The following is a 25,893-nucleotide window of genomic DNA, read 5'->3' on the forward strand; positions in this document are numbered from 1 at the left end:
TGCACGGGTGCATCAATAGATTAAAGGATTAAACCTCAAATACTCTACAAGTTCAAAGTGTCCTGCATTGCAGGAACGTCCTCCTGTAACTGGATGATCAAATTATGATCCAACATCTGTAGTAATAATGATGAATACTAGAGGATGAATCATAGAGCCTCCTGCCTGATAGCCTGGTCCCAGATCTGTTTGTGCTGTTTAGCCATGACCTTCATGTTCGGCATGACAATCACCATAGTAGTTGGAAAGACAGCAGAAACGGATCTGGGATCCAGGCTAGCAGTCTAGTGACGCAGCATCACATTCCCCATAGTTGTTCTCCGCATACTTCACATTGCCTCTCTATCTAAGCTGTAAACACAAAGACATATTTTGTCAGAGAAACAATACACATTACATACGGGATCGTTCCTTCAGTAGGGTGATGTATTTTTACACTTGATTAAGTAATGTCATGTCCTTCATTCATTCATTCATTTGTTTGTTTGACACTTTTGAAGATCCAAGGGTTCCCTGTTCTGGTTCCAACATCCTCAGAAAGGGTTAGTGTCTGTCTGTCTGTGTAAACAGATCTGAGGTAGACTATACCAAGTGACAGAGTGATGGGCTAAGGATGTGTAAGCAGTAGCAGCTGGAAGTGGAACAATTGAATCCATGTGTAATCGAATCCATGATAAGCTTCTCATTTTACAGGTGTGGACGTTGTGTAATCATTGACTGCAAAATTTCACTGTGTCATGGTTTAGTTTGTCTCCCTCCTTTCTCCTGCTCTATTGTGACGGCCTCCCTCCTTTCTCCTGCTCTACTGTGATGGCCTCCCTCCTTTCTCCTGCTCTATTGTGATGGCCTCCCTCCTTTCTCCTGCTCTATTGTGACGGCCTCCCTCCTTTCTCCTGCTCTACTGTGATGTTCTACCTCCTTTCTCCTGCTCTACTGTGATGTTCTACCTCCTTTCTCCTGCTCTATTGTGATGGTCTCCCTCCTTTCTCCTGTTCTACTGTGATGTTCTACCTCCTTTCTCCTGCTCTACTGTGATGTTCTACCTCCTTTCTCCTGCTCTACTGTGATGTTCTACCTCCTTTCTTCTACTCTATTGTGATGTTCTACCTCCTTTCTCCTGCTCTATTGTGGTGGTCTTTCTCCTGCTCTATTGTGGTGGTCTCTCTCCTTTCTCCTGCTCTATTGTGATGTTCTACCTCCTTTCTCCTGCTATATTGTGATGGTCTCCTTTCTCCTGCTCTATTGTGATGAATCTGAGGGTGTGAAGGGTTGTTGGGTCACAGTGCAGCAGTCCAACTTTTTCTTGACCTCCAGAGGTCCGGCCACATTTCAGCCTGATGGAGCTTGGCTGCGTTCCAAATTGCACCTTATTCCCTTTATAGTACACTACTTTTGACCATAGACCATGCTAGTTCTAGTGCACTACTGGTCAAAAGCAGTGCAGTGTGTAGGGAATAGGGTGCCATTTGGGACGCACACTGGGTCTGGGATGGTGCGGCTTGGTCTGACTTGCTCACTGTGCCCATATGTGGTTGAGGAGCTCTCTCTGCTTCTCTCATGTAAGCCTGTGTAAATTCTCTATTGGTGTGGAATGCTACGAGCCTGACCTGACATCTGCACTGTTTGTGGGCAAAGACAATTCAAGTATTCTAATGAGCTCATCCACACCTCAGATATGGACTCGCATACAGGCAACACACACACACAGTTCCATCATGATGAGGCCATCAGTTTCAACTAAATCTTCCCCACTTGACTGTAACCTACGGATTCTATGCTCCCTTTATGGGCCAGAGTGTTAGACCAACACTTAACCACCATGATTAAGTATGCACAGGGTTACGATGATCTAAAAGCCTGGCTTCCTCTTCCTGCAAAGCTAAATAGTCACTGTACCATTTTAAGTCTATTAGAAAACCCTCGATTGCGTCCCAAATGCCATAGCGTTTTGGTCAAAAGTAGGGCACTATATAGGGAATAAGGTGCTATTTGGGACACATACCTTCTCTTGTTTGTCCTAGTCATGTAGCTTGTGGTTGTAATAGTAGTATCCCAGTTTACTGGGCAACTATTGATTAGCTGATTCCCTGGGTAAGGGTTGTGGCGGCCGGGCTGGCGAGGCTAACTGGTGTGGTGTAATGGGAGCCTGGTCTTCTCCTAACCTACCACGTCATGCCTGTCATCCAACCTGCAATCAGGAAGTACTGTCAAGGCTTTGTCTGCCAGGGAAGGCCAGTCAGGGATATTTTTAGAAACCTACAGTCATAACAGGGATTTTTTAAAACTGAGATAAAGCAGATACGGCTTTATTGTTGACTTATTTGGTTATTTATACTGTCATCGGGGAAGAAAGGTGCTCCTTTAGATTCTTTATGGTTGTCACCTTTGTATCTGCCTTGCTAGGAAATTCAAGTCACACTTACGTGTTTATTGTGAACCTTGTGGCTGTCTTCATGGTCCAAGTACTGCCTGCAATGTAATGTAAAGTACTTTATTCTGTAATCTGATTATAGGACATAAATGGGATTGAAATTCAAGTCAGACTCACCAGTTGTTTTATTGATAAAACACATGGATGATTAAATCAAGGACCCTTTTAAGCAATTAAATGGTAAAGCAAATATTCCTGTTTTACAAGGTCTGTTTCATTGAGACTGAGTCCTATCCAGGACCTCATTGTTTTGAGCAGGCTAGGCTGTATGCAGGAACGACTGTCTTCTCAGAACTAGCTCCAGCCGTATCTTGTTCTGAACAGTGACAGCTGAAAATGAACAAGAACTCTTCCAGACAATACAGGCAAGAATTGAGAGAGGAGACGCTGGACTAGAATGCAAGATCCATGCTCACTAACCCAACCCTCAACCCTCAGCCACAACAACATCTATTTTCTGTCCTGATTAAGCCCAGTGAGGTGCATCATGTACTCTTTAGAAGAAAAAGAAACGCACACCTATTAAAAGACGAGGTGCTGGCTAGCGGAGTAAACTTGAAAATAAAAGAGAGCCGCACACTCTAGGAGCTCCGATGCAAAAATGTAATTACCAACGTTTCGACAACCAAGCTGTCTTCATCAGGGTATCATGAGGGCATCATGTACTCTTGCCTGGTCAAGCTGAGATAGGAACCAGCCCAGCGACACAAACTAGCTGTGAACGACAGCTCCAGCTCCTCTCCTTGGCAGACTGTCACAAACGTGTTGAGGTTGACAGCAGACCTCTTTCTCACCTCTCCACTTGACATCTCCTCTCTGTTTCTGGCTATGAACCTTGGCCCTGCAGCATGGGACAAGTGTCACGGCCGTTGAAAGAACTGGACCAAGGTGTAGCGTGGTGAGCGTACATATTATTTTATTTAGAAAAGACGCCGAACAATAAACACTACAAAACAAACCGTGATGCTAAAGGCTATGTGCCATAAACAAAGTCAACTTCCCACAAAGACAGGTGGGAAAAGGGCTACCTAAGTATGGTTCTCAGAGACAACGATAGACAGCTGTCTCTGATTGAGAACCCTACCCGGCCAAACATAGAAATACAAATAATAGAACATAGAATACCCAACCCAAATCACACCCTGACCAAACCAAATAGAGACATAAAAAGGTTCTCTAAGGTCAAGGCGTGACAAGGCACTCCTATTGAGGGAAACAAAAATTCCATTAACTCACCACACTTTGTAATGCATCTGTGTGTAGCTGGTGAGATGAGTCAGGCACAGGACCACAGATATGAGTAATGAAAGCAATTTTACTCAATTATATAACAATACACGTCGTATAAATACAAGGCCACAAATACGGACCGCAATACAGTAAACAATTACTCACAAACAAACATGGGGGAACAGAGGGTTAAATAATGAACAAGTAATTGGGGAATTGAAACCAGGTGTGTAAGACAAAGACAAAACAAATGGAAAATTAAAATTGGATCGGCGATGGAAAGAAGGCCAGTGCCGCCGAACGCCGCCTGAACAAGGAGAGGGACCTACTAAGTTGTGACAGTACCCCCCCCCCCCCCTTGATGCGCGGCTCCAGCAGCGCACCGACACCGACCAGGAGGACGAGGCGCAGCAACGAAGGGTCCAAGACGTCCTCCACCTGCACCCAGCATCTCTCCTCCGGACCGTACCCCACCCACTCCACAAGGTACTGAAGGGCCCTCGCCTGACGCCTCGAGTCCAGGATGGCTCGAACAGCATACCCCGGGCGGAGGAACCTCCCTAATCTCAGACTCCTGGAGTGGACCAGCCACCACCGGCCTGAGGAGAGACACATGGAACGAGGGATTAATACGGTAATCTGGGGGAAGCTGTAATCTGTAGCAAACCTGTTCAGTCTCCTCAGGACTTTGAATGGCCCCACAAACCGCAGACCCAGCTTCAGGCAGGGCAGGCGGAGGGGCAGGTTTCGGGTCGAGAGCCAGACCCAGTCCCAGTGCGAACACCGGGGCCTCACTGCGGTGGCGGTCGGTGCTTGCCTTCTGCCGCCTCACGGCCTGTTGCAGGTGCACATGGGTAGCGTCCCAGGTCTCCTCCGAGTGCTTAAACCATTCGTCCACCCCAGGAGCTTCGATCGGGCTCTGATGCCAAGGTGCCAGAACCGGCTGATACCCCAGTACGCACTGGAAAGGGGAGAGTTTAGTGGAGGAGTGGCGGAGTGCGTTTTGGGCCATCTCTGCCCAGGGGATGAACCCCGCCCACTCCCCCGGCCGGTCCAGGCAACATGACCGCAGAAACCTACCCACATCCGTTACTCTCTGGGTGAAAACCTGAGGTGAGGCTGACCGAGACCCCCAGACACTCCATGAATGCTCTCCGGACCCTGGACCTGAACTGGGGACCCCGATCAGAGACTATGTCCTCAGGCACCTCGTAATGCCGGAAGACGTGAGTGAACAGGGCCTCCGCAGTCTGTAGGGAGACCAGGCAAAGGGAGGAGACGACAGGATTTAGAAAACCGATCCACAACGACCAGGATCGTGGTGTTGCCCTGTGAGGGAGGAAGATCCGTCAGGAAGTCCACCGACAGGTGCTACCATGGCCGTTGTGGAACGGGTAGGGGTTCTAACTTCCCTCTGGGCAGGTGCCTGGGAGCCTTGCACTGGGTGCACACCGAGCAGGAGGAAACATAAACCCTCACATCCTTGGCCAAGGTGGACCACCAGTACTTCCCTCTAAGGCAACGCACCGTCAGACCAATGCCAGGGTGACCAGAGGAGGGTGACGTGTGGGCCCAATAGCTCAAACGGTCACAGACAGCAGACGGAATGTACAGGCGCCCAGCTGGACACGGGGGGAGTGGGCTCTGTGCGTAACGCCTGCTCGATGTCCGTGTCCAGCTCCCACACCACCGGTGCCACCAGGCAAGAGGCCGGAAGTATGGGAGTGTGATCCATGGACCGCTCCTCTGTGTTATACATCCGGGACAGTGCGTCTGCCTTAGCGTTCTGGGGACCTGGTTTGTAGGACAGAGTGAAAACAAAACGGGTAAAGAACATGGCCTACCTTGCCTGGCGAGGGTTCAGTCTCCTCGCCGCCCAGATGTACTCCAGATTGCACTGGTCAGTCCAGATGAGAAAAGGGTGTTTAGCCCCCTCAAGCCAATGTCTCTACACCTTCAGAGCCTTGACAACAGCCAACAGCTCCCGGTCCCCCACATCATAGTTTCGCTCCTCCGGGCTGAGCCTCTTCAAAAAGAAAGCACAGGGGCGGTGCTTTGGTGGCGTGCCCGAGCGCTGAGAGAGCACGGCTCCTATCCCAGCCTCAGACGTGTCCACCTCCACTATGAACTCCAAAGAGAGATCCGGATGAGCCAGCACGGGAGCCGAGGTAAACAGAGCCTTCAGGTGACCAAATGCCCTGTCCGCCTCAGCCGAACACTGCAGCCGCACAGGTCCCCCCTTCATCAGTGAGGTAATGGGAACTGCTAGCAAGCAATGCACCTGCAATACACCTGCATTGCTTGCTGTTTGGGGTTTTAGGCTGGGTTTCTGTACAGCGCTTTGAGATATCAGCTGATGTACGAAGGGCTATATAAATAAATTTGATTTGATTTGCTACCTGACCAAAACTCTGGTAGTAGTTGGCAAACCCTAGAAACCGCTGCACTTCCTTTACCGTGGTGGGAGTCGGCCAATTACGCATGGCTGAAATGCGGTCACTCTCCATCTCCACCCCTGAAGTGGAAATGCGGTACCCTAGGAAGGAGACGGACTGTTGGAAGAACAGACATTTCTCAGACTTGACGTACAGGTCATGCTCCAACACTCGACCAAGCACCCTGCGCACCAGGGACACATGCTCGGCGCGTGTAGCGGAGTATATCAGAATGTCGTCGATATACACCACTACACCCTGCCCGTGCAGGTCCTGGAAAATCTCATCAACAAAGGCCTGGAAGACTGATTGAGCATTCATCAACCCGTTAGGCACGAGGTACTCATAGTGCCCTGAGGTGGCACTAAATGCCGTCTTCCACTCGTCCCTCTCCCGGACACGCACCAGGTTGTAAGCGCTCCTGAGATCCAATTTTGTAAAGAAGCGCGCCCTGTGCATTGACTCGATCGCAGCGGGTAGCTGTACCTCACAGTGATCTGAATGATACCTCCATAGTCAATACACGGGCGCATACCCCCATCCTTCTTCTTCACAAAAAAGAAACTCGAGGAGGCAGGTGAAGTGGAGGGCCTGTATCCCTGCCCCAGGGATTCGGAGACATATTTCCATAGCCGCCGTCTCCTCCTGTGACAGAGGATACACGTGACTCCTGAGAAGTGGTGCGTCTACCAGGAGATTTATCGCACAATCCCCCCGTCGATGGGGTGGTAATTGAGTCGCCCTCTTCTTACAGAAGGCGAGAGCCAAATCGGCATATTCTGAGGGGATGTGCACGTTGGAGACCTGGTCTGGATTTTCCACCATAGTCGCACCGATGGAAACCCCTACACACATCCCAGAGCACTCTCATGACCACCCCTTGAGAGCCCTCTGTTGCCACAAAATAGTGGGGTCATGACAGGCCAACCAGGGTAGGCCCAGCACCACGGGAAATGCAGGAGAATCAATAAGGAAGAGAATGATTCTCTCCTCATGACTCTGCGTAACCATGTCTATTGGAGCGGTGGCCTCCCTAATCAGCCCTGACCCTAATGGTCGACTATCTAGGGCATGCACAGGGAAAGGCATATCCACAGAAACAAGGATGGTCCCTAAACTACGGGCAAATGAACGGTCAATAAAATTCCCAGCTGCGCCTGAATCTACTAGCGCCTTATGCTTGGAATGTAGGGAAAATTCCGAAAATGTAATAAACACATACATGTGAGCAACAGGGGGCTCTGGGTGAGCCTGGTGCCGACTCACCTAGGGTGACACGATAGTGCCCTGCCTGCTGCCTCGACTCCCTGAGAAACCCCCCCAGCACCGACCAGCAGTGTGCCCTCTGTGGCCACAGATGGTGCAGGGAATGACCCTCCTCCTCCGGTCGCCCTAAGCGCAGCACCTCCCAGCTCCATGGGCGTCGGATTGGAGGTGCTGGGGGATGGAACTGACTGGCCCCGATCCGGATAATCCGTAACTTGCTGGCCAGCAAGTTGTCCAGTCGGATGGACAGGTCCACCAGCTGGTCCAACGTGAGGGTGGTGTCTCGGCAGGCCAACTCCCGATGGACGTCCTCGCGCAGATTGCACCTGTAGTGATCGTTCAGGACCTTGTCGCTCCATCCCACGCTGGCGGTCAGGGTCCGGAAGTCCAAAGCGAAATCCTGCGCGCTCCTCGTCCCCTGCCTCAGATGGAAAAGGCGTTCACCTTTTTTTGACCCCACAGGGTGAGCCCTTGCGTGGAGCCCCGGATCGAGGGAGATTATCAGTGGTCTTGTAAGTCTTTCATTTCCTAATAATTGCTCCCACAGGTGATTTCTTCAAACCTATTGCCTATTGCAAATTCAGTCTTCCCAGCCTGGTGCAGGTCTACAATTTTGTTTCTGGTGTCCTTTGACAGCTCTTTGGTCTTGGCCATAGTGGAGTTTGGAGTGTGACTGTTTGAGGTTGTGGACAGGTGTCTTTTATACAGATAACAAGTTCAAACAGGTGCCATTAATACAGGTAACGAGTGGAGGACAGAGGAGCCTCTTAAAGAAGAAGTTACAGGTCTGTGAGAGCCAGAAATCTTGCTTGTTTGTAGGTGACCAAATACTTATTTTCCACCATAATTTGCAAATAAATTCATTAAAAATCCTACAATGTGATTTTCTGGATTTTTTTCTCCTCATTTTGTCTTTCATAGTTGAAGTGTACCTATGATGAAAATTACAGGCCTCTCTCATATTTTTAAGTGGGAGAACTTGCACAATTGGTGGCTGACTAAATACTTTTTTTCCCCACTGTACATTTGAGATTAGTGATACAAGATATTATTATTATTAAAGTGACTAGTGATCCATTTATTAAAGTGGCCAATGATTTAAAGTCTGTATGTAGGTGATGGCTGTTAAACAGTCTGATGGCCCTGAGATAGAAGCTGTTTTTCAGTCTCTTGGTCCCAGCTTTGATGCACCTGTACTGACCTCACCTTCTGGATGATAGTGGGGTGAACAGGCAGTGGCTTGGGTGGTTGTTGTCCTTGATGATCTTTTTGGCCTTCCTGTGACATTGGGTGCTGTAGGTGTCCTGGAGGGCAGGTAGATTGCCCCCGGTGATGCGTTGTGCAAACCGCATAGGGGGGTGCTCCCTCTGCTCTTTCCTAAAGTCCATGATCATCTCCTTTGTTGATGTTGAGTGAGAGGTTGTTTTCCTGACACCACACTCCGAGTGCCCTCACCTCCTCCCTGTAGGCTGTCTCGTCGTTGTTGGTAATCAAGCCCCACTACTGTTGCGTCGTTTAGTTGAATACATGCATGGCCATGCAGTCATGGGTGAACAGGGAGTACAGGAGGGGGCTGAGCACGCATCCTTACGGATCAGCGAAGTTGAGGTGTTGTTTCCTACCTTCACTATCTGGGGGCGGCCTGTCAGGAAGTCCAGTACCTAATTGTACTGGGCGGGGTTGAGACCCAGGGCCTGAAGCTTTATGATGAGCTTGAAGGGTACTATGGTGTTGAATGCTGAGCTATAGTCAATGAACATATTCGAGCGGTAAGCAAATTGAAGTGGGTCTAGGGTAACAAGTAAAGTGGAGGTGATATGATCCTTGACTAGTCTCTCAAAGCACTTCATCATGACAGAAGTGAGTGCTACGGGGCGATAGTAATTTAGTTCAGTTACCTTTGCTTTCTTGGATACAGGAACAATGGTGGCCGTCTTGAAACATATGGGGACAGCAGGATAGGGAGCAATTGAATTTGTCCGTAAACACTCCAGCCAGCTGGTCTGCTCTGAGGACGCGGCTAAGGATGCCTTCTGGGCCGGCAGCCTTGCGAAGGATAACACGATTAAATGTCTTACTCACATCGGCCATGGAGAAGGTGAGCCCACAGTCCTTGGTAGCGGGCTGCGTCGGTGGCACTGTATTATCCTCAAAACGGTCAAAGAAAGTGTTAAGTGTGTCTGAAAGCAAGACGTCGGTGTCCGTGACGTGGCTGGTTTTCCTTTTGTAATCCCTGATTGACTGTAGACCCTGCCACATACATCTCGTGTCTGAGCTGTTGAATTGCGACTCTACTTTGTCTCTATACTGACATTTCGCTTGTTTGATTGCCTTGCGAAGGGAGTCACTACACTGTTTGTATTTGGCCATATTCCTAGTCACCTTTCCAAGGTTAAATCCTGTTGTTCTCGCTTTCAGTTTTGTGCGAATGCCACCATCTATCCACGGTTTCTGGTTAGGGTAGGTTTTAATAGTCACAGTTGGTACAACATCTCCAATACACTTCCTTATAAACTCACTCACCGAATCAGCATATACGTCGATATTATTCTCTGAGGCTACCCGGAACATATCCCAGTCCACGTGATCAAAACAATCTTGAAGCATGGATTCTGATTGGTCAGAACAGCGTTGACTAGGACTAATAGTTTAATAGTCCTTAGCATGGGTACATCCTACACATTTCAGTGTCAAGTGTCAATTATAGAGATAAACAGAGGACTCTAGATGTAAATAGCTCATTTTGGTATAGACATTGCCTTCGAGGGCTTCCACCATTTAAAAGTAGTCAACTGGGTGGGGATTCCTATGGGTTGGGGTGTGATCAGCCAATCATCAGAGAGCTTTGTCTTCTTCAAATTTGGTTGCCTATGGTTTGTAATTCAAAGACTAACATAATATCCATGACCAAGACTAAGATTTATACCATGACATTGGTCCCAAGATCCAGACCCATTGAGTTGAGACCATGACAAGTTAAAGACCAAATTTATGTGGTCATGAATGATCTCAAAACCATGTGCTCCTTTCTTCAATAGTGTCACATCCTGGCTCTTAGATGGTGACAGGCAAGGGAGTCCATGCATTGGCAGTTAAAGAGTAACAAAAAAATATGTATTAAATAACTGACAAAGTATAAAACTACAAAGGAAAACTAACCTGTGAAGTGTGAAAGTAGGCATGTGAAGGGGGGTAATGGAAATGCATTATCCAAAAAACATAATGTAGTGATTGTTCAACAGACAATATTTTATTTTTACAGATGGAAAAATGTGGAAGAGGCAGGAAGTGTCAACTGCCAAATATCACCTGAGGAACTGGAAGGTGAGTGTACCATTATAACAACAATAACAACAAACAAACAACAGCAACACATCACCTTAAAATCTCAACAGCCATTAACATGTCTAAAACCTTGTCAATGAAATAATGAAAAGCGGGCAGAGGGTTTGCTTGCTTCCTGACAGCCTATTTTGTTGTCAAAGACTCCAAGCTACCCTAGTCATAGACTGTTCTCTCTGCTACCGCACGGCAAGCGGTACCGGACCGCCAAGTCTAGGTCCAAGAGGCTTCTAAACAGCTTCTACCCCCAAGCCATAAGACGCCTGAACAGCTAATCAAATGGCTACCTAGAATATTCCCCCACCCCCCACCCAAGCTGCTACTACTCTCTGTTAACATCTATGCATAGTCACTTTAATAACTCTACCTACATGTAGATACTGTACTACTCGACACCTGTGCCCCCACACATTTACTATGTACCAGTACCCCCTGTATATAGTCTCGCTATTGTTATTTATTGCTGCTCTTTAATTATTTGTTATTCTTATCCTTTACTTTTTAATTTTTGTATTTTCTTAAAACTGCATTGTTGGTTAAGGGCTTGTAAGCAAGCATTTCACTGTAAGGTCTACTGACACCTGTTGTATTCAGCATTTCACTGTAAGGTCTACTGACACCTGTTGTATTCAGCATTTCACTGTAAGGTCTACTGACACCTGTTGTATTCAGCATTTCACTGTAAGGTCTACTGACACCTGTTGTATTCAGCATTTCACTGTAAGGTCTACTGACACCTGTTGTATTCAGCATTTCACTGTAAGGTCTACTGACACCTGTTGTATTCAGCATTTCACTGTAAGGTCTACTGACACCTGTTGTATTCAGCATTTCACTGTAAGGTCTACTGACACCTGTTGTATTCAGCATTTCACTGTAAGGTCTACTGACACCTGTTGTATTCAGCATTTCACTGTAAGGTCTACTGACACCTGTTGTATTCAGCATTTCACTGTAAGGTCTACTGACACCTGTTGTATTCAGCATTTCACTGTAAGGTCTACTGACACCTGTTGTATTCAGCATTTCACTGTAAGGTCTACTGACACCTGTTGTATTCAGCATTTCACTGTAAGGTCTACTGACACCTGTTGTATTCAGCATTTCACTGTAAGGTCTACTGACACCTGTTGTATTCAGCATTTCACTGTAAGGTCTACTGACACCTGTTGTATTCAGCATTTCACTGTAAGGTCTACTGACACCTGTTGTATTCAGCATTTCACTGTAAGGTCTACTGACACCTGTTGTATTCAGCATTTCACTGTAAGGTCTACTGACACCTGTTGTATTCTGCGCATGTGACAAATACAATTTGATTTGATTTAACCGTAGCGTAGTCTGTAGTGGTATATGTTTCAGCCTTGCCAGTTTCCACTACACAGCCAATCTGATCTGGGCCTTTGTACTGGCCTGACAGACATACAGCTGCTGCCTCCAGAGAAACTCATTTTATAAGTGCCTTTGAAACATTATCCTCGCTGGGCCCTGGAGGGGTGTCGGCTGTCAATTAAGTCATTAAAGAGGTAGGTGTTGGCCACAGCCGGCCCACAGGCCTGTCAGTGGACTGTCCAGCAAATACTATTTAAAATATGTTTGAACTGTTGGTTAGCCTACCTGGAGTGCAAAGTGGGCAAGGTTTTCACTTTTAGGACTTTACAATTGGTTCCATTGCAACAGGTAAGCTCAATCAAGTACAGCTGAAGTACTCAAAATAATTTCAAATAGTATTTGAATCCAGGGCTGTTCCAGTGGGCCCTAGGCCTGGTTAGTGAGGCCTGACCAGGGAGGGAGTGTCTCCATGTCAGACTAGGGGGCTGGCGGCTATGTGCTAGAGGCTGGGGGCTTGATGGTGATGGGACAGTAAGGATAGGCATCCGGATCACCTTACCTACAACAGCTTGGAGTCCCACAACCTCACAGGGATTATGTAACATACAACGACCAAATCAAATGCAAATGGACAACAGGCAGGGCCTTGACAGGGCAGGGGCCACCACCCACCACGGTGTTGTATTCTGTAACCAACTCAATTCAATAAGTGCTATTCATTCACAAGAGCCAATTATTGCTGTGCATACAAGGAGTCAAGAAAACAACAAAATGATGACAGGAGAGATGTGTTTGGTAACCAGCGAAGCAACTTTGTTGTGGTTGTTGCCTGCTGTCATAGAGATAAACATGCCTTCTGTGACTTGCAAGCCAGAGAAATCCATATACAATGTATCTCTTTCTCAAAAATGTTAGACTGAGTGTTGGCCTTGCTGTGAATTGTTTTGCTTGTGGTGACATTACATTATCACCAGCTGTGGTTGGTATGGCTCACAGGTTTTATATTTTGCAGCCACTGTTTTATCTCTGTTGTTATGTTTACAGAATGATTCTGTGTTTATGTTTGTATGTTTATTTATGCTATATTGAATTTGTCTGCTCTATGTTGATTATTTTACAATGTTTATTTATTCAACATCATGTATGTGTCATTTCTATATTTCTCTGCCTTTGTTGAACTTCAATCAGTCAGTTTGTTGAATATTTTGAAATTGCTCTAGTAACTGCAGTAAGTCTGTAGTGCCTTGTAACCTTGTCTGTCCTAATCATGATGCTGTGGGTGAATGTGTTGTAATGGGAGTAGTAGTTCTAATGATGCAGTATATACTGTATCCCTGCTCCTCTTAATGCTGTGGGTGAATGTGTTGTAATGGGAGTAGTAGTTCTAATGATGCAGTATATACTGTATCCCTGCTCCTCTTAATGCTGTGGATGAATGTGTTGTAATGGGAGTAGTAGTTCTAATGATGCAGTATATACTGTATCCCTGCTCCTCTTAATGCTGTGGGTGAATGTGTTGTAATGGGAGTAGTAGTTCTAATGATGCAGTATATACTGTATCCCTGCTCCTCTTAATGCTGTGGGTGAATGTGTTGTAATGGGAGTAGTAGTTCTAATGATGCAGTATATACTGTATCCCTGCTCCTCTTAATGCTGTGGGTGAATGTGTTGTAATGGGAGTAGTAGTTCTAATGATGCAGTATATACTGTATCCCTGCTCCTCTTAATGCTGTGGGTGAATGTGTTGTAATGGGAGTAGTAGTTCTAATGATGCAGTATATACTGTATCCCTGCTCCTCTTAATGCTGTGGATGAATGTGTTGTAATGGGAGTAGTAGTTCTAATGATGCAGTATATACTGTATCCCTGCTCCTCTTAATGCTGTGGATGAATGTGTTGTAATGGGAGTAGTAGTTCTAATGATGCAGTATATACTGTATCCCTGCTCCTCTTAATGCTGTGGATGAATGTGTTGTAATGGGAGTAGTAGTTCTAATGATGCAGTATATACTGTATCCCTGCTCCTCTTAATGCTGTGGGTGAATGTGTTGTAATGGGAGTAGTAGTTCTAATGATGCAGTATATACTGTATCCCTGCTCCTCTTAATGCTGTGGATGAATGTGTTGTAATGGGAGTAGTAGTTCTAATGATGCAGTATATACTGTATCCCTGCTCCTCTTAATGCTGTGGATGAATGTGTTGTAATGGGAGTAGTAGTTCTAATGATGCAGTATATACTGTATCCCTGCTCCTCTTAATGCTGTGGGTGAATGTGTTGTAATGGGAGTAGTAGTTCTAATGATGCAGTATATACTGTATCCCTGCTCCTCTTAATGCTGTGGGTGAATGTGTTGTAATGGGAGTAGTAGTTCTAATGATGCAGTATATACTGTATCCCTGCTCCTCTTAATGCTGTGGATGAATGTGTTGTAATGGGAGTAGTAGTTCTAATGATGCAGTATATACTGTATCCCTGCTCCTCTTAATGCTGTGGATGAATGTGTTGTAATGGGAGTAGTAGTTCTAATGATGCAGTATATACTGTATCCCTGCTCCTCTTAATGCTGTGGGTGAATGTGTTGTAATGGGAGTAGTAGTTCTAATGATGCAGTATATACTGTATCCCTGCTCCTCTTAATGCTGTGTGTGAATGTGTTGTAATGGGAGTAGTAGTTCTAATGATGCAGTATATACTGTATCCCTGCTCCTCTTAATGCTGTGGATGAATGTGTTGTAATGGGAGTAGTAGTTCTAATGATGCAGTATATACTGTATCCCTGCTCCTCTTAATGCTGTGGATGAATGTGTTGTAATGGGTGTAATACTACAGATGTAGGATCTTAATTGGATCACTCTTTTGTTGCTGAGAATTTATAGAGTATTCAATGTTTAAAAATACTATTAAGATGTCAGACTTGATTTGCCCTGTCTGTGGATGAATGTGTTGTAATGGGTGTAGTAATTCTAATGTTGTAGTGAAATGTACTCTCTCCCTCCCCTTCCCAGATGATGCTGTGGGTGGTAGCCTCTCTGCTGACCCTGATAGAGGGGGTGTTCTCTGAGGAGGACCCAAAGGAGGCCCACACTGAGCAGCTCCGAGCCCAGGAGAGGACCACCACCGCTGGGACCTGGCTCCCAGACCACTACCCAGAGGTCCACGAGCTGGAAGAGAAGAGGGGCGGCCATGGCCAGGCCTCCTGGCCTAGTCTTTTCGGTTAGTACTTCCTCAAAACACTCCACGACCTCAGACAGGGGTCAAATACTGGATGCTGTCACACAAACCACATCACATAAAAAGGCAATGGGCCCTGGTCAAAAAGCGTGCACTACAGTAGGGAAAGGGTGTTATTTGGGATGCAGCCAAATTATCTGGAGCAGAGGACCCCCCAGTTCACCATGAGAAAGCATGTAACATTACTGTATATCAAGGTCTCTGATTGCTGTGTGGGAGCCATCTAACAGTACATACCCAGCCCTGCATGTTCATCTCTGTCCAGAGTTTTTATTAGATGGAGAGGCACATTCTTTATCCTATTCTACATCATTCTGTGTACTGTAACCATAATCAAGTCAGTTTTAGAGCTGTCAAGCTGTCTCTCTGAGAACAACAATTAATACATCTGAAGCTAATGCCTTGAAAGGTAATGGCCATAAAACAAGAGAATGTCTGTGTCCCATATGGCACCCAATTCCCTGTATAGTGCAATACTTGTAACCAGAGCCATGTAGGAAACCCTATGGGCCCTGGTAAAAAATAGTGCACTACATAGGGAATAGGGTGCCCTTTGGGAGGCAGTCCATCACTCCTTTATGGCTACTAGAACTTCTGGTAGTTTTCAAGGCAGCAGGTTGCTGTTAATGTTATGTCCTGGGTCTGTGTGGATGGATCTCCACTGACCTCTGAGTTACCAATCACAGGGCTATCGCAGCCAACCCTGAGGCTACGGCTGAGAACACAAACGCGTACAGCAAATTCCACTACGACCTCTGCAGAGACATCAAACAGGCAAAAGGACCATGTTGGAACAAGGTGGAATCCTATTATACCAGCTCCGATGCTTGGCGCATGTGGCAGGGGCTACAGTACATTACGGACTACAAAGGAAGCCCTAGCTGTGATCTGCCCAACTATGCTTTGTACCAGACGAACTCGATGCTTTTTATGCACGCTTCGACAAAAACAACACAGAGCCCTGCGTGAGGGCCCCCGCTAATCCGGAGGACTGGGCGATCTCTCTCGCCAAGGCTAACATTTTCATCTCCTTGTCCCGGTCTGTAACACTCACATGCTTCAAGCTGACTACCATTATTCCTGTTCCCAAAAACTCTAAGGTCTCCTGCCATAATGATTACCGCCCAGTAGCACTCACATCTCTAATAATGAAGTGCTTTGAAAGGCTGGTCATGGCACCCATCAATACCATCATCCCAGACACCTTGAACCCACTCCAATTTGCACACCACTCGAACGAATCCAGACTACCCCATTTCAATTACCCTCCACTAGATCCTGGACTTCCTGACAGGCCGACCCCAGGTGGTAAGAGTAGGCAACAACATCTCCTCCACGCTGACCATCGACACTGGGGTCTCTCAGGGGTGTGTGCTTAGTCCCCTCTTGTACTCTTTGGTCACCCATGACTGCGTGGCCACACACTACTCCAACTCCATCATTAAGTTTGCTGATGACGCGATAGTGGTCGGCCTGATCACCAGCAGTGATGAGACTTGGAAATGTGGTGCTAGGACAACAACCTCACCCTCAACTTCAGCAAGACCAAGAGTGTGTAAAGCTGTCATCAAGGCAAAGGGTGGCTACTTTGAAGAATCTGAAATATAATTTTTTATTATTTGATTTGTTTAACACTTTTTGGTTACATGATTCCATATGTGTTATTTCATAGTTTTGATGTCTTCACAATTCTACAATGTAGAAAATAGTCAAATAAAGAAAACCCTGGAATGAGTAGGTGTGTGCAAACTTTTGACTGGTACTGTAAGCATTTCAATGTACTTGTGCACATGTGACAATAAAACTTGAACTCTGTCAAGAATACACAGGTGTCAGAGGGCAAGATAGTATCAAGATATTGTATATGAGTACATATCTTTGGTTTATATTGTTCGCGCTTCTTTATTGACTCTTTGTATACACATCCCCCCCGAAAAAAGGACATGCGAAATCACTTGTGAAGCCGATTTTTAGAGAGTCTTTGAAGCAACAGTGTCGGAAGTGGTTCCCTAAAGCTTGTGGAATATTTCTATAATTGTATGAAATTATTTTAAACCCTTGTGGCGTGTTTTAACATGGCTAGACTACCAGCTCCCTTGTTCTTGTTTTGCCGGAGGAACATTTTTATTCAAATTCAATTTTTTCATTTTCGTAAACAACACTACATGACCCGACTTGTGTTATTGTAATTCTCTATGCATCAGCTCATACACTGAAAGAAAACGTTCTCCCCAGAAAACCCATTACCCAAGACATATGAGCGCATTAAGGACCTAGAAAACTTCAACTGTGCAGTGCATAACCATTCTCAGAAGAAGAAGTCAGAAGAATGTTAAAACAGCTCTAATGCCTGTGCTATGTTACACCTATGAAGTAAAAACCTTCAATGTGTTCATGCATCATACATACTGATGGGCTTCAGTAAGTTTATGGAAGGTAAATCTCCCTTTGAAATAACTAATAACTCACACAGAGCAACATTACTTCTCCTGTTGGAGACCAGCCAGCCGCTCCTACTCTCCCTCCTCTCCTCCGGTGGTAATCACCCTACATTGTTACAGTACACTTTGCACCATTCAGCTGATAACAGGAGGAATTCCACTCCCGGTTTCAACACCAGCCCTATCTGCTTTTAATTTAACCACACATGCTCTGTTCTAGCTCCCCCACTAGACTATTCATGTGCACACATGTACACACACACATGTTATGTTCTTCTATCCTGGAGAGGACCTAAACTGTATTTCCATTCAAATACTGTCACGCCCTGACCTGAAAGATCTCTGTTTTCTTTATATTTTGTTTAGGTCAGGATGTGACGGGTGGGTACACTAGTTTTGTATTGTCTAGGGTTTTCGTATTGTCTAGGGTTTTGTAGGTCTAGGGTTTTTTGTAATTCTATGTTGGCCTGATATGGTTCCCAATCAGACAGCTGTTTATCGTTGTCTCTGATTGGAGATCATATTTAGGTAGCCATTTCCCTGTGGTGTTTGTGGGATCTTGTCTATGTGTAGTTGCCTGTCAGCACTCGTTTGTATAGCTTCACGGATCATTTAGTTATTTTGTTAGTTTGTTCAGTGTTCATTCAGTTAATAAATAAGAATGTACGCATACCACGCTGCGCCTTGGTCCAATCCTTATAACGAACGTGACAAATGCCTATTTTTTTTCCTCATCTTAACCTGTAACCCTAACCTAAACCTAACCCTTACCACTAACCCTTACCTTAAGCCTAATTGTAACCCCAACCCTATAGCTAACCCCTAAGCTTAAAATAGCCTTTGTCCTCATAGGGATGTGTGAAATGTTCCCATGTGGGAAAATGTTCCTTGTTTTACTATCCTTGTGGGGACCAAAAATCCCCAAAACCAACACACACACACACCTCAAGCTACAGCACAGACACACACAACAGGCTGCAGCAGTACCTACCCTACACTGTACTCAGTTGCCCTCAACCAGCGAGACTATGGTTGCTTTATCCAGGCACCATTTTTTGGATCTACTTGCGAAGTTCACAGGTTTAGAGATATTACTTGCTTTCGGTATTATGTCACTCACCTACACCAAAATCCAAAGGGCTAATTTCATACTCTCTCTTTGACTTATATTTCCTTAAGTTCTCACACAAGAAACACTTTGTACCTATGAATGTTGTGGAAAAGGTTAGTAATTCAAACAAACACATAAAGTGCTATATAGAGAGGTCATTGCATCACCATTTCATTCACCTAGCCTCTGTCTGTCTCATAATGTGTCTCCTTGTGTCCTGTCTCCTGTAGAGAACCCAGGTCTTGAGGGCGACGGAGAGGGCTATCCGAGCAGGTGGCAACGCTCACCTCCAGACCCTGACCCAGACCCCGAACCCTCCCGTAGAGGCTCTCGCAAGAAAAGCAAAAAGCCCAAGAACAGCAGCCGGGACTGCCGCATGGAGAAGAAGGAGATGCGTGTCAGAGACCTGGGCCTAGGCTTTGACTCGGATGAGATCATCCTGTTTAAGTACTGTGTGGGGACGTGCTCGAGCTCCCGTAAGAACTACGACCTGGCCCTTAAGGCCCTGATGGAGAACGAGAGTATCCCCAGCAGGAAGGTGAGCGCCCACCCCTGCTGCCGGCCAACCCGCTACGAGACTGTCTCCTTCATGGATGCCCAGACTATATGGCAGACCATCAAGTGGCTGTCAGCGGCTAACTGTAGCTGTGTGGGGTGACGGCCAGGGAGTAAAAGGAAGTCTACCTGCAGAACACACATGCATAAAGAAACTCCAGGGTGAAGAGAGGAAGTGGCTAAGATGCCTTCACTGTGGGCGTGTTGGGCATAAATGGTGGATCAGAGTCTGGACCGAAGCCTTGGCCCAACGGCTGGGTTTCAACCTGACGCGGATCCACTTTGGATTAACCAGTCTTCTCGGGTAGGGAAAGCACGGATGCAAGATAGAGATACATCCTATCAAATCCCTATGTTTAACAGAGGAGTTACATCCTCGGTCAGAACCCCGGATTCACGGCTCTGGAGACTGGTGAGGAATGGAGTTCCTGGGCAGGGACTGGGGTGGTTAGGACTGGGGTGGTTAGGACTGAGGTGGTTAGGACTGGTTGTCTCCCTCCCTGTGCTGACAGCAAGGTGCTCAAAAAAGAGGAGATGGTGAAGCAAAAGCCTTGGACCATTGGACCTTAACTCTGAACCAGAAGAGGAGCATTTTGGGTTACATGGCACCTGACCGTAAAGAGGGCAAACAGTTTGAAGAACAAATACTTGTGAAGAAATATTAAGAAGTTAAGTTTTTTGGTTTCGAAGGCTCTCCAATAAGACCAAAATAACTATGAGATGTAATGCATTTTTATGTTTCCTTCTTCAATGGCAGCTCATCCACATAGGGATTGGTCATAGCAAGGTAGCTTTGAGCCAACCGTAGTACATCTCCCATCTCCAAGTGTTTCATCATGGCATTCAGTTGATTCCTATCACTAAGCACACATCTACTCTTACTTTAGTAACTCATGCATGCTTTGAGAACAATACCAAAACGGTATCAACTGTACCTACTTAGATTATCTGTAAAGTCTAGCAGAATCTGAAGCACTTGTTTGTAGCTTGGCCCAACTTGTTTACTGTACATGTCTATAAACAGTGTGTTGTAGGATGCCATCACAGGGCCAAGGTCAGTCATGGCCCAGCCATACCTCATGCTGCCTGACACACAGCTTTCATCACATGGTTTATTTTCAGCTCTGAACGTGGCACTTCACCGCTGTCAATTTAACTTTTTGGATTACAAAGATAATTGAGCATATTGACAACTGTTATTCAGAATGTGCTTATCATACTTTGTACCATGATAGTATACTGTAAATATCTCATATTGCATAATTTATCTATGTTATGTTTCTTATGGACAAACCGAACTCTTCATTGACACCACTCTGTTGCATCTGTGTTGAAGGAACATTTGAGTGGACCCCATATGTCCATAATGTATTCTGATTGGCTGCCTCTCCACACCTGACCATTGAAATGGAGACATACAGCAGAGAGAATAAGACATAATGTACTGTAGATACAGTGTATAAAAACAAGGGGAAAGTTTACGAACTAATGTATCCCACATATTGCATTCTAGTATATTTATGTATTTATAAAGTATTGTATAAACTGTAGCTCCCTTTCTGTGTTCTTTAGATTGTTGATGGTTAAGCGACAGTGTAGGTGTTGAGAAACATATATTCATATCAAGTGGTGTTAAGAAAATAAAAGTGAAGCATTATTTTTGTTCAACTGTTGGAGTTTGTACAGTAGATTTTCATAAAGAAATGTTCATCTGTTTGTAGTAGGCTATGTACATTGTGTACATTGTGCCTAGTTCTCAGGATCATGCTGTTATGTTTTACATTCGCTGAAAGACATATCTCCTCAATCTCTTTTATAGTTAGATATCATCTGGAGAACTATTGTTTATTATAGAAATGTTATGATCAATCTTTCAAGAAGTGTTTGTATTCACAATAATCAACCATCAAGAGTCTATTGAAAGATGTATCCATACATTGTTATTATATCCATGATGTCATTCATTGTCTCAATCTGTGTTTCCTACCCAGATCCCACCACCAATGGTAGGCCTACTAAAGTTGAACCAAAACATGTACTGAGATTTTAACCATGTGCTTCAACCGTAACACATACAGAGATTTTGTGTTTGCTAGTTGTTCACAGAAATATGTTTAGGGACTGGCAAAGTGTAAACACAGATGATAACTGGTCTTTATTCTGCCTTCAGTATATGTACGGTTTGTGGTTATATTAAGCTGCAGCATCTGGTGTGCATTTAATCTGCAAACATGGGGCCTTCACCCATTGTTTAGGTCCAAACTTAACTTCCCTGTTAGATGCCATGCATCTCATCATCGCCGAATTGTACATTAGGGAAAGTATTTATTACATTTCAATTATTTATTTATTGTAATTTTATGTGATACACTTGTTGTTACAAATATCAGATGTTTATAATTTATGAAGTGGCCATGTATGCTTTATTTTCTTTTACTATTGTCTTCTCTGTGGAAAGAGCAAGAATGTTTCCAAGCAACAAGTCTCTGCCCCCCCCCACACACACACACACAGACAAGGAGGGATTTAACTTTCAAAACAGTGCATGTAGGTATATCCACTACATGTTTATATGAACCAGATACACTGATAGAAAACAATCTAATTGAACCTGGTGTAGCCTCCTCCACTAGCTCTGTCAGTCACATTTGTTGCCAGAGAACCTTGCCAAGAGATGAGTGTCAGTCCCTGGCACCCTGGTATCAGAGACCAAACACCTCTGTTCCCTTTTTAGATGTGTAGGGTATGAATTGGGTTTTAGAGCAACAAGTACACATCCACAATTAGCTATGCAAAATGGCAATCCTGCGTTGTTCTGTCGCAAAAATATGCAAACGTGTGCAGCCCCGCAATTTGGAACTCGCCGCAAGTATGTAGGATTACCTCTTGCATAGTTAATTGCATTCTTTGATTGTTTACGTGTGTAGGTTATACATTAGGCTTAAAGGGAATCTTCACAATTTTTCAACTTCGTATTCATCATCTCCAGCATCACCTCAACATCAACATATGTGAAAATGGTGCATTTCTATGTTTTGTAGTAAAAAGATAAGGGTAGATAAGTGTTTCCAATGACATCATCGGTGTGGATTGTGTGATTTTGACCAATTGTGAGTAGGCATTTCCTACTAATTGTCGACGAACTGGTTGATGTCATTAGAAACACTTATCTTTCTCCATCTTTTTTTTACTACAAAACATATAAATGCACCATTTTCACATATGTTGATATTGAGGAGGTGCTGGAGATGATGAATATAAAGTTGAAAAATGTTGCATTTTCCCTTTTAAGTCAGACAGAGCACTAGGCCTACTTCTGTTCATGGGACCTTGTTGTAGTTCCATACATTTACCTGTTATTAAAAGAACCTTATTATCCAGTGTTTAACGAAGACAATACATGTTGGTATTCATATTATAATGACATGGTAGTGCATTGTTATTGTGTTACTGTCATGTCTGAAAGGTCTCATGGATGCTATTGTTGTACTTCTCTTAAAAGAATAAAGCTTCTTTACACATGAAAATGTATCTCCTGTCCTTGTTTTACATACACCCGACTTAACCATACCCCTGATAAAAATGTGCTTTAAGATAGAAATACACAAAGGTCATATATGGTACATCTGCAATAGGCAGAGGTTAATTAAAGAATGTGTGTGACTGTAATCATAACTATTTATAAGTAGTTGTTACTAATGGCTTTTAATTAAGGAAGAACAGTGCAGATGCAAAGTTTGGTAACAGAATGACGGCACAAACAGCACAAACCGTCATTCTGTTACCAAAATGTGCATCTGCACAGTTCTTCAAGTAAATGTTTTTTTTGTGAAATGTTCAGTGGAAACTGGTAAAAGTAGTCCTTGTGCATAGAGCTGTATGGTTTGTTCAACTTTGCAATCATTGGTTTTTGTTTGACATACATTTTAAAGTGAAAAATTCAGCATCACTCTGTGACCATGGAATTGCCCAGGACTGAATGCAGATCTGAGTTCATTCATCAATAACTCTTTGGCTTCTTTGTTTCTCCCATGTATTTGTTAATGGATTGAACAGGAGGCAGGTTCTACATTCCCAAAACACTGGACTATTTACACCCTGCCTGAGCTCAAGTTGTTTGGCCACCTGCCCTGTGGCTGTGTGATATTATTATTACACTGTGTTCTCTCTTCAGGGGTACAGTAAAGAGATCAGAATGTAGATTTGCACCTCCTAGAGCAGGTCCTCACGCTGACTGTGTGTAATCGGTGAGTCATGCAATGTGCTGTAGCATAGACAGATGACAGCACATTGTCATACAGAGTGGGGCATTACTGGGCAACACTGGGGCCTGCCTCATGGTTTAAAAAGGCGTCTTATCTTAACAGTAAAGGTGTTCATGCAAGAGAAACGGTCTATCAAGAGTTTGATGGTGTTGGATAAGAGAACAAGACTTGCCTTGTGTGGTAGTTTACAGAGACGTGCAGAACGTGGTGTTGGCTCTGTGCTTATTGAAAACACTCCTGTGGGAACTCCTTTTCCAATTGAGGCCCTGTCACTCAGACCATTGAAGAGCAACCATGGCAGAACGTGGGCAGTAAACTCATACACATACACGCATCAAAGGCCTTTCATATGATATAACCATTCTGATCACCATTGCATGTCTTCACAATATTGAGACTAAAATGTGTTCTAATCTCGGCCCCAGAACCAAAACAGCTACTTGATTTTGGCACTGTCACAATAGTGTGTTGTAATTAGCTACCAGGGCCAAATCTAACACATGAATTGAAATGCTGCAGACTAGCCTAGTTTAGTCTAGACTCAGTCAGTGATGCTGCAGACTAGCCTAGTTGAATCTAGACTCAGTCAGTGATGCTGCAGACTAGCCTAGTTTAGTTTAGACTCCGTCAGTGATGCTGCAGACTAGCCTAGTTTAGTCTAGACTCAGTCAGTGATGCTGCAGATTAGCCTAGTTCAGTCTAGATTCAGTCAGTGATGCTGCAGATTAGCCTAGTTTAGTCTAGACTCAGTCAGTGATGCTGCAGATCAGCCTAGTTCAGTCTAGATTCAGTCAGTGATGCTGCAGATTAGCCCAGTTTAGTCTAGACTCAGTCAGTGATGTTGCAGATCAGCCTAGTTCAGTCTAGACTCAGTCAGAGATAATGATAATGACTCGGGTGTCTAAAATAGGAACCTGACCCTGGATCTTATCACCTGTTCTTTCACCTGCCCACGTCCCATATAGCCTTGCATGAGAGAAAGACAGACCACAATAAAACAGAAGCTGATTGGGAAACCCTCAACTTGTATCCCATATGGAACCCCATTCCCTACATAGTGCACTACTTTTGACCAGATCCCCATGGACCCTGGCAAAAGTAGAGCAATAAATAGAGAATGGAGTGCTATTTGGGATGCACACACCGTGGCAGCCGGCCAGGTCAGTGGTTACCTAGACCTCACCTCACCTTACCACACCCAGCTCTGCCCTGCCCCCATGTTCCCTGATCCTGGTTTACAAGGGATAAGGGGAGGCTGTGGAGAAACCTTGCAGAGTTTATGGAAACTCTTATGTTTCTTATCAGACATGTGAATGGGAGATCTGCACTGGCTGTAGGAACATTAACTCCATGTTAACACAGGTGTGGTACAGATGCCCAAACACAGAGATGAACGGTGATGATAAAGATATTTAAGCTTTTCACACTTGAAGTAGCATAATCTTTACCTAGCAATCAATTCAGTAAAAGACAGTGTTGGGGAAGCTACTCTGAAAATATAGTTTATCAAGCTACCAATCACTTCACACTGGAAGAAGTTAAGCTACACTACAGCTACCCTTAAGAAACATATTATTTACTTAAGTAAAGTTGCTCTGAAAAAGTAGTTCACTACATCCAAACAATTTCTTGAAAAATTGTCATAGACTGCAAATTGCAAGTGCAGATCACGTTTGGGTCATACGTTAACATAGTGTGTAATTTAGCCTATTAAACACCCAAAAACATGTTTCAAGTGAGATTTATGCAGGTCTTATGCAAAAAAAGGAAAAGATTGCCTACTTCACCTGTATTTTCTTTTCAGAAAAAAAGTAGTGTAGTTACAGTAGTTAGCTAACATGGCAAAAAAGTTATTAAAACTACTGAAAACACTACCTAGATTTGAATTTAGTTCAAATACCACCAAGCTACTGCACAATATAGTTAAATTACCGCAACACTGGTAAAAGGTGAATTCAGTATTTGTTAGGGTTTCCCAGCTCTGTGAATTGTGGTCTATGAGCAGATGTCAACAACATAACATAAAGAAGACACAGCTAGACACATGCTTTTAATCATGAAAAAAAAATGGATACTGATATAACTACTGAATAAAACTGCCATTCAACATTATAATCTCACATGTGTAATGTGTTGTTAACTGAGTGCTGCATAGCTTGTCTCAGTAGGTCCCCTGGTGGCCAATGATGGCCTATGAGCTTTTTCCCACACTGTATTTCCAAAACGATAATTATTTTTTGAGCCCTAACGGT

General features: G+C 44.6%; 1 protein-coding gene across 1 annotated transcript in view; it reads left to right on the plus strand.

The window, feature by feature from the left end:
- The window catches only part of LOC115108589 (neurturin), a 32,681-nt gene extending 10,809 nt beyond the window's left edge, over window positions 1-21,872 (plus strand). Inside the window, exons 2-4 of the mRNA XM_029633108.2 lie at window positions 10,625-10,686; window positions 15,044-15,251; window positions 19,052-21,872. Coding sequence (XP_029488968.1) covers window positions 10,625-10,686; window positions 15,044-15,251; window positions 19,052-19,479 — 698 coding nt within the window. The 3' untranslated portion in view covers window positions 19,480-21,872. The remainder of the gene's footprint in view (window positions 1-10,624; window positions 10,687-15,043; window positions 15,252-19,051) is intronic.
- The last annotated feature ends 4,021 nt before the right edge of the window (window positions 21,873-25,893 follow it).

Source organism: Oncorhynchus nerka, linkage group LG24 (genome assembly GCF_034236695.1).
Source record: "Oncorhynchus nerka isolate Pitt River linkage group LG24, Oner_Uvic_2.0, whole genome shotgun sequence".
Taxonomy (NCBI): domain Eukaryota; kingdom Metazoa; phylum Chordata; class Actinopteri; order Salmoniformes; family Salmonidae; genus Oncorhynchus; species Oncorhynchus nerka.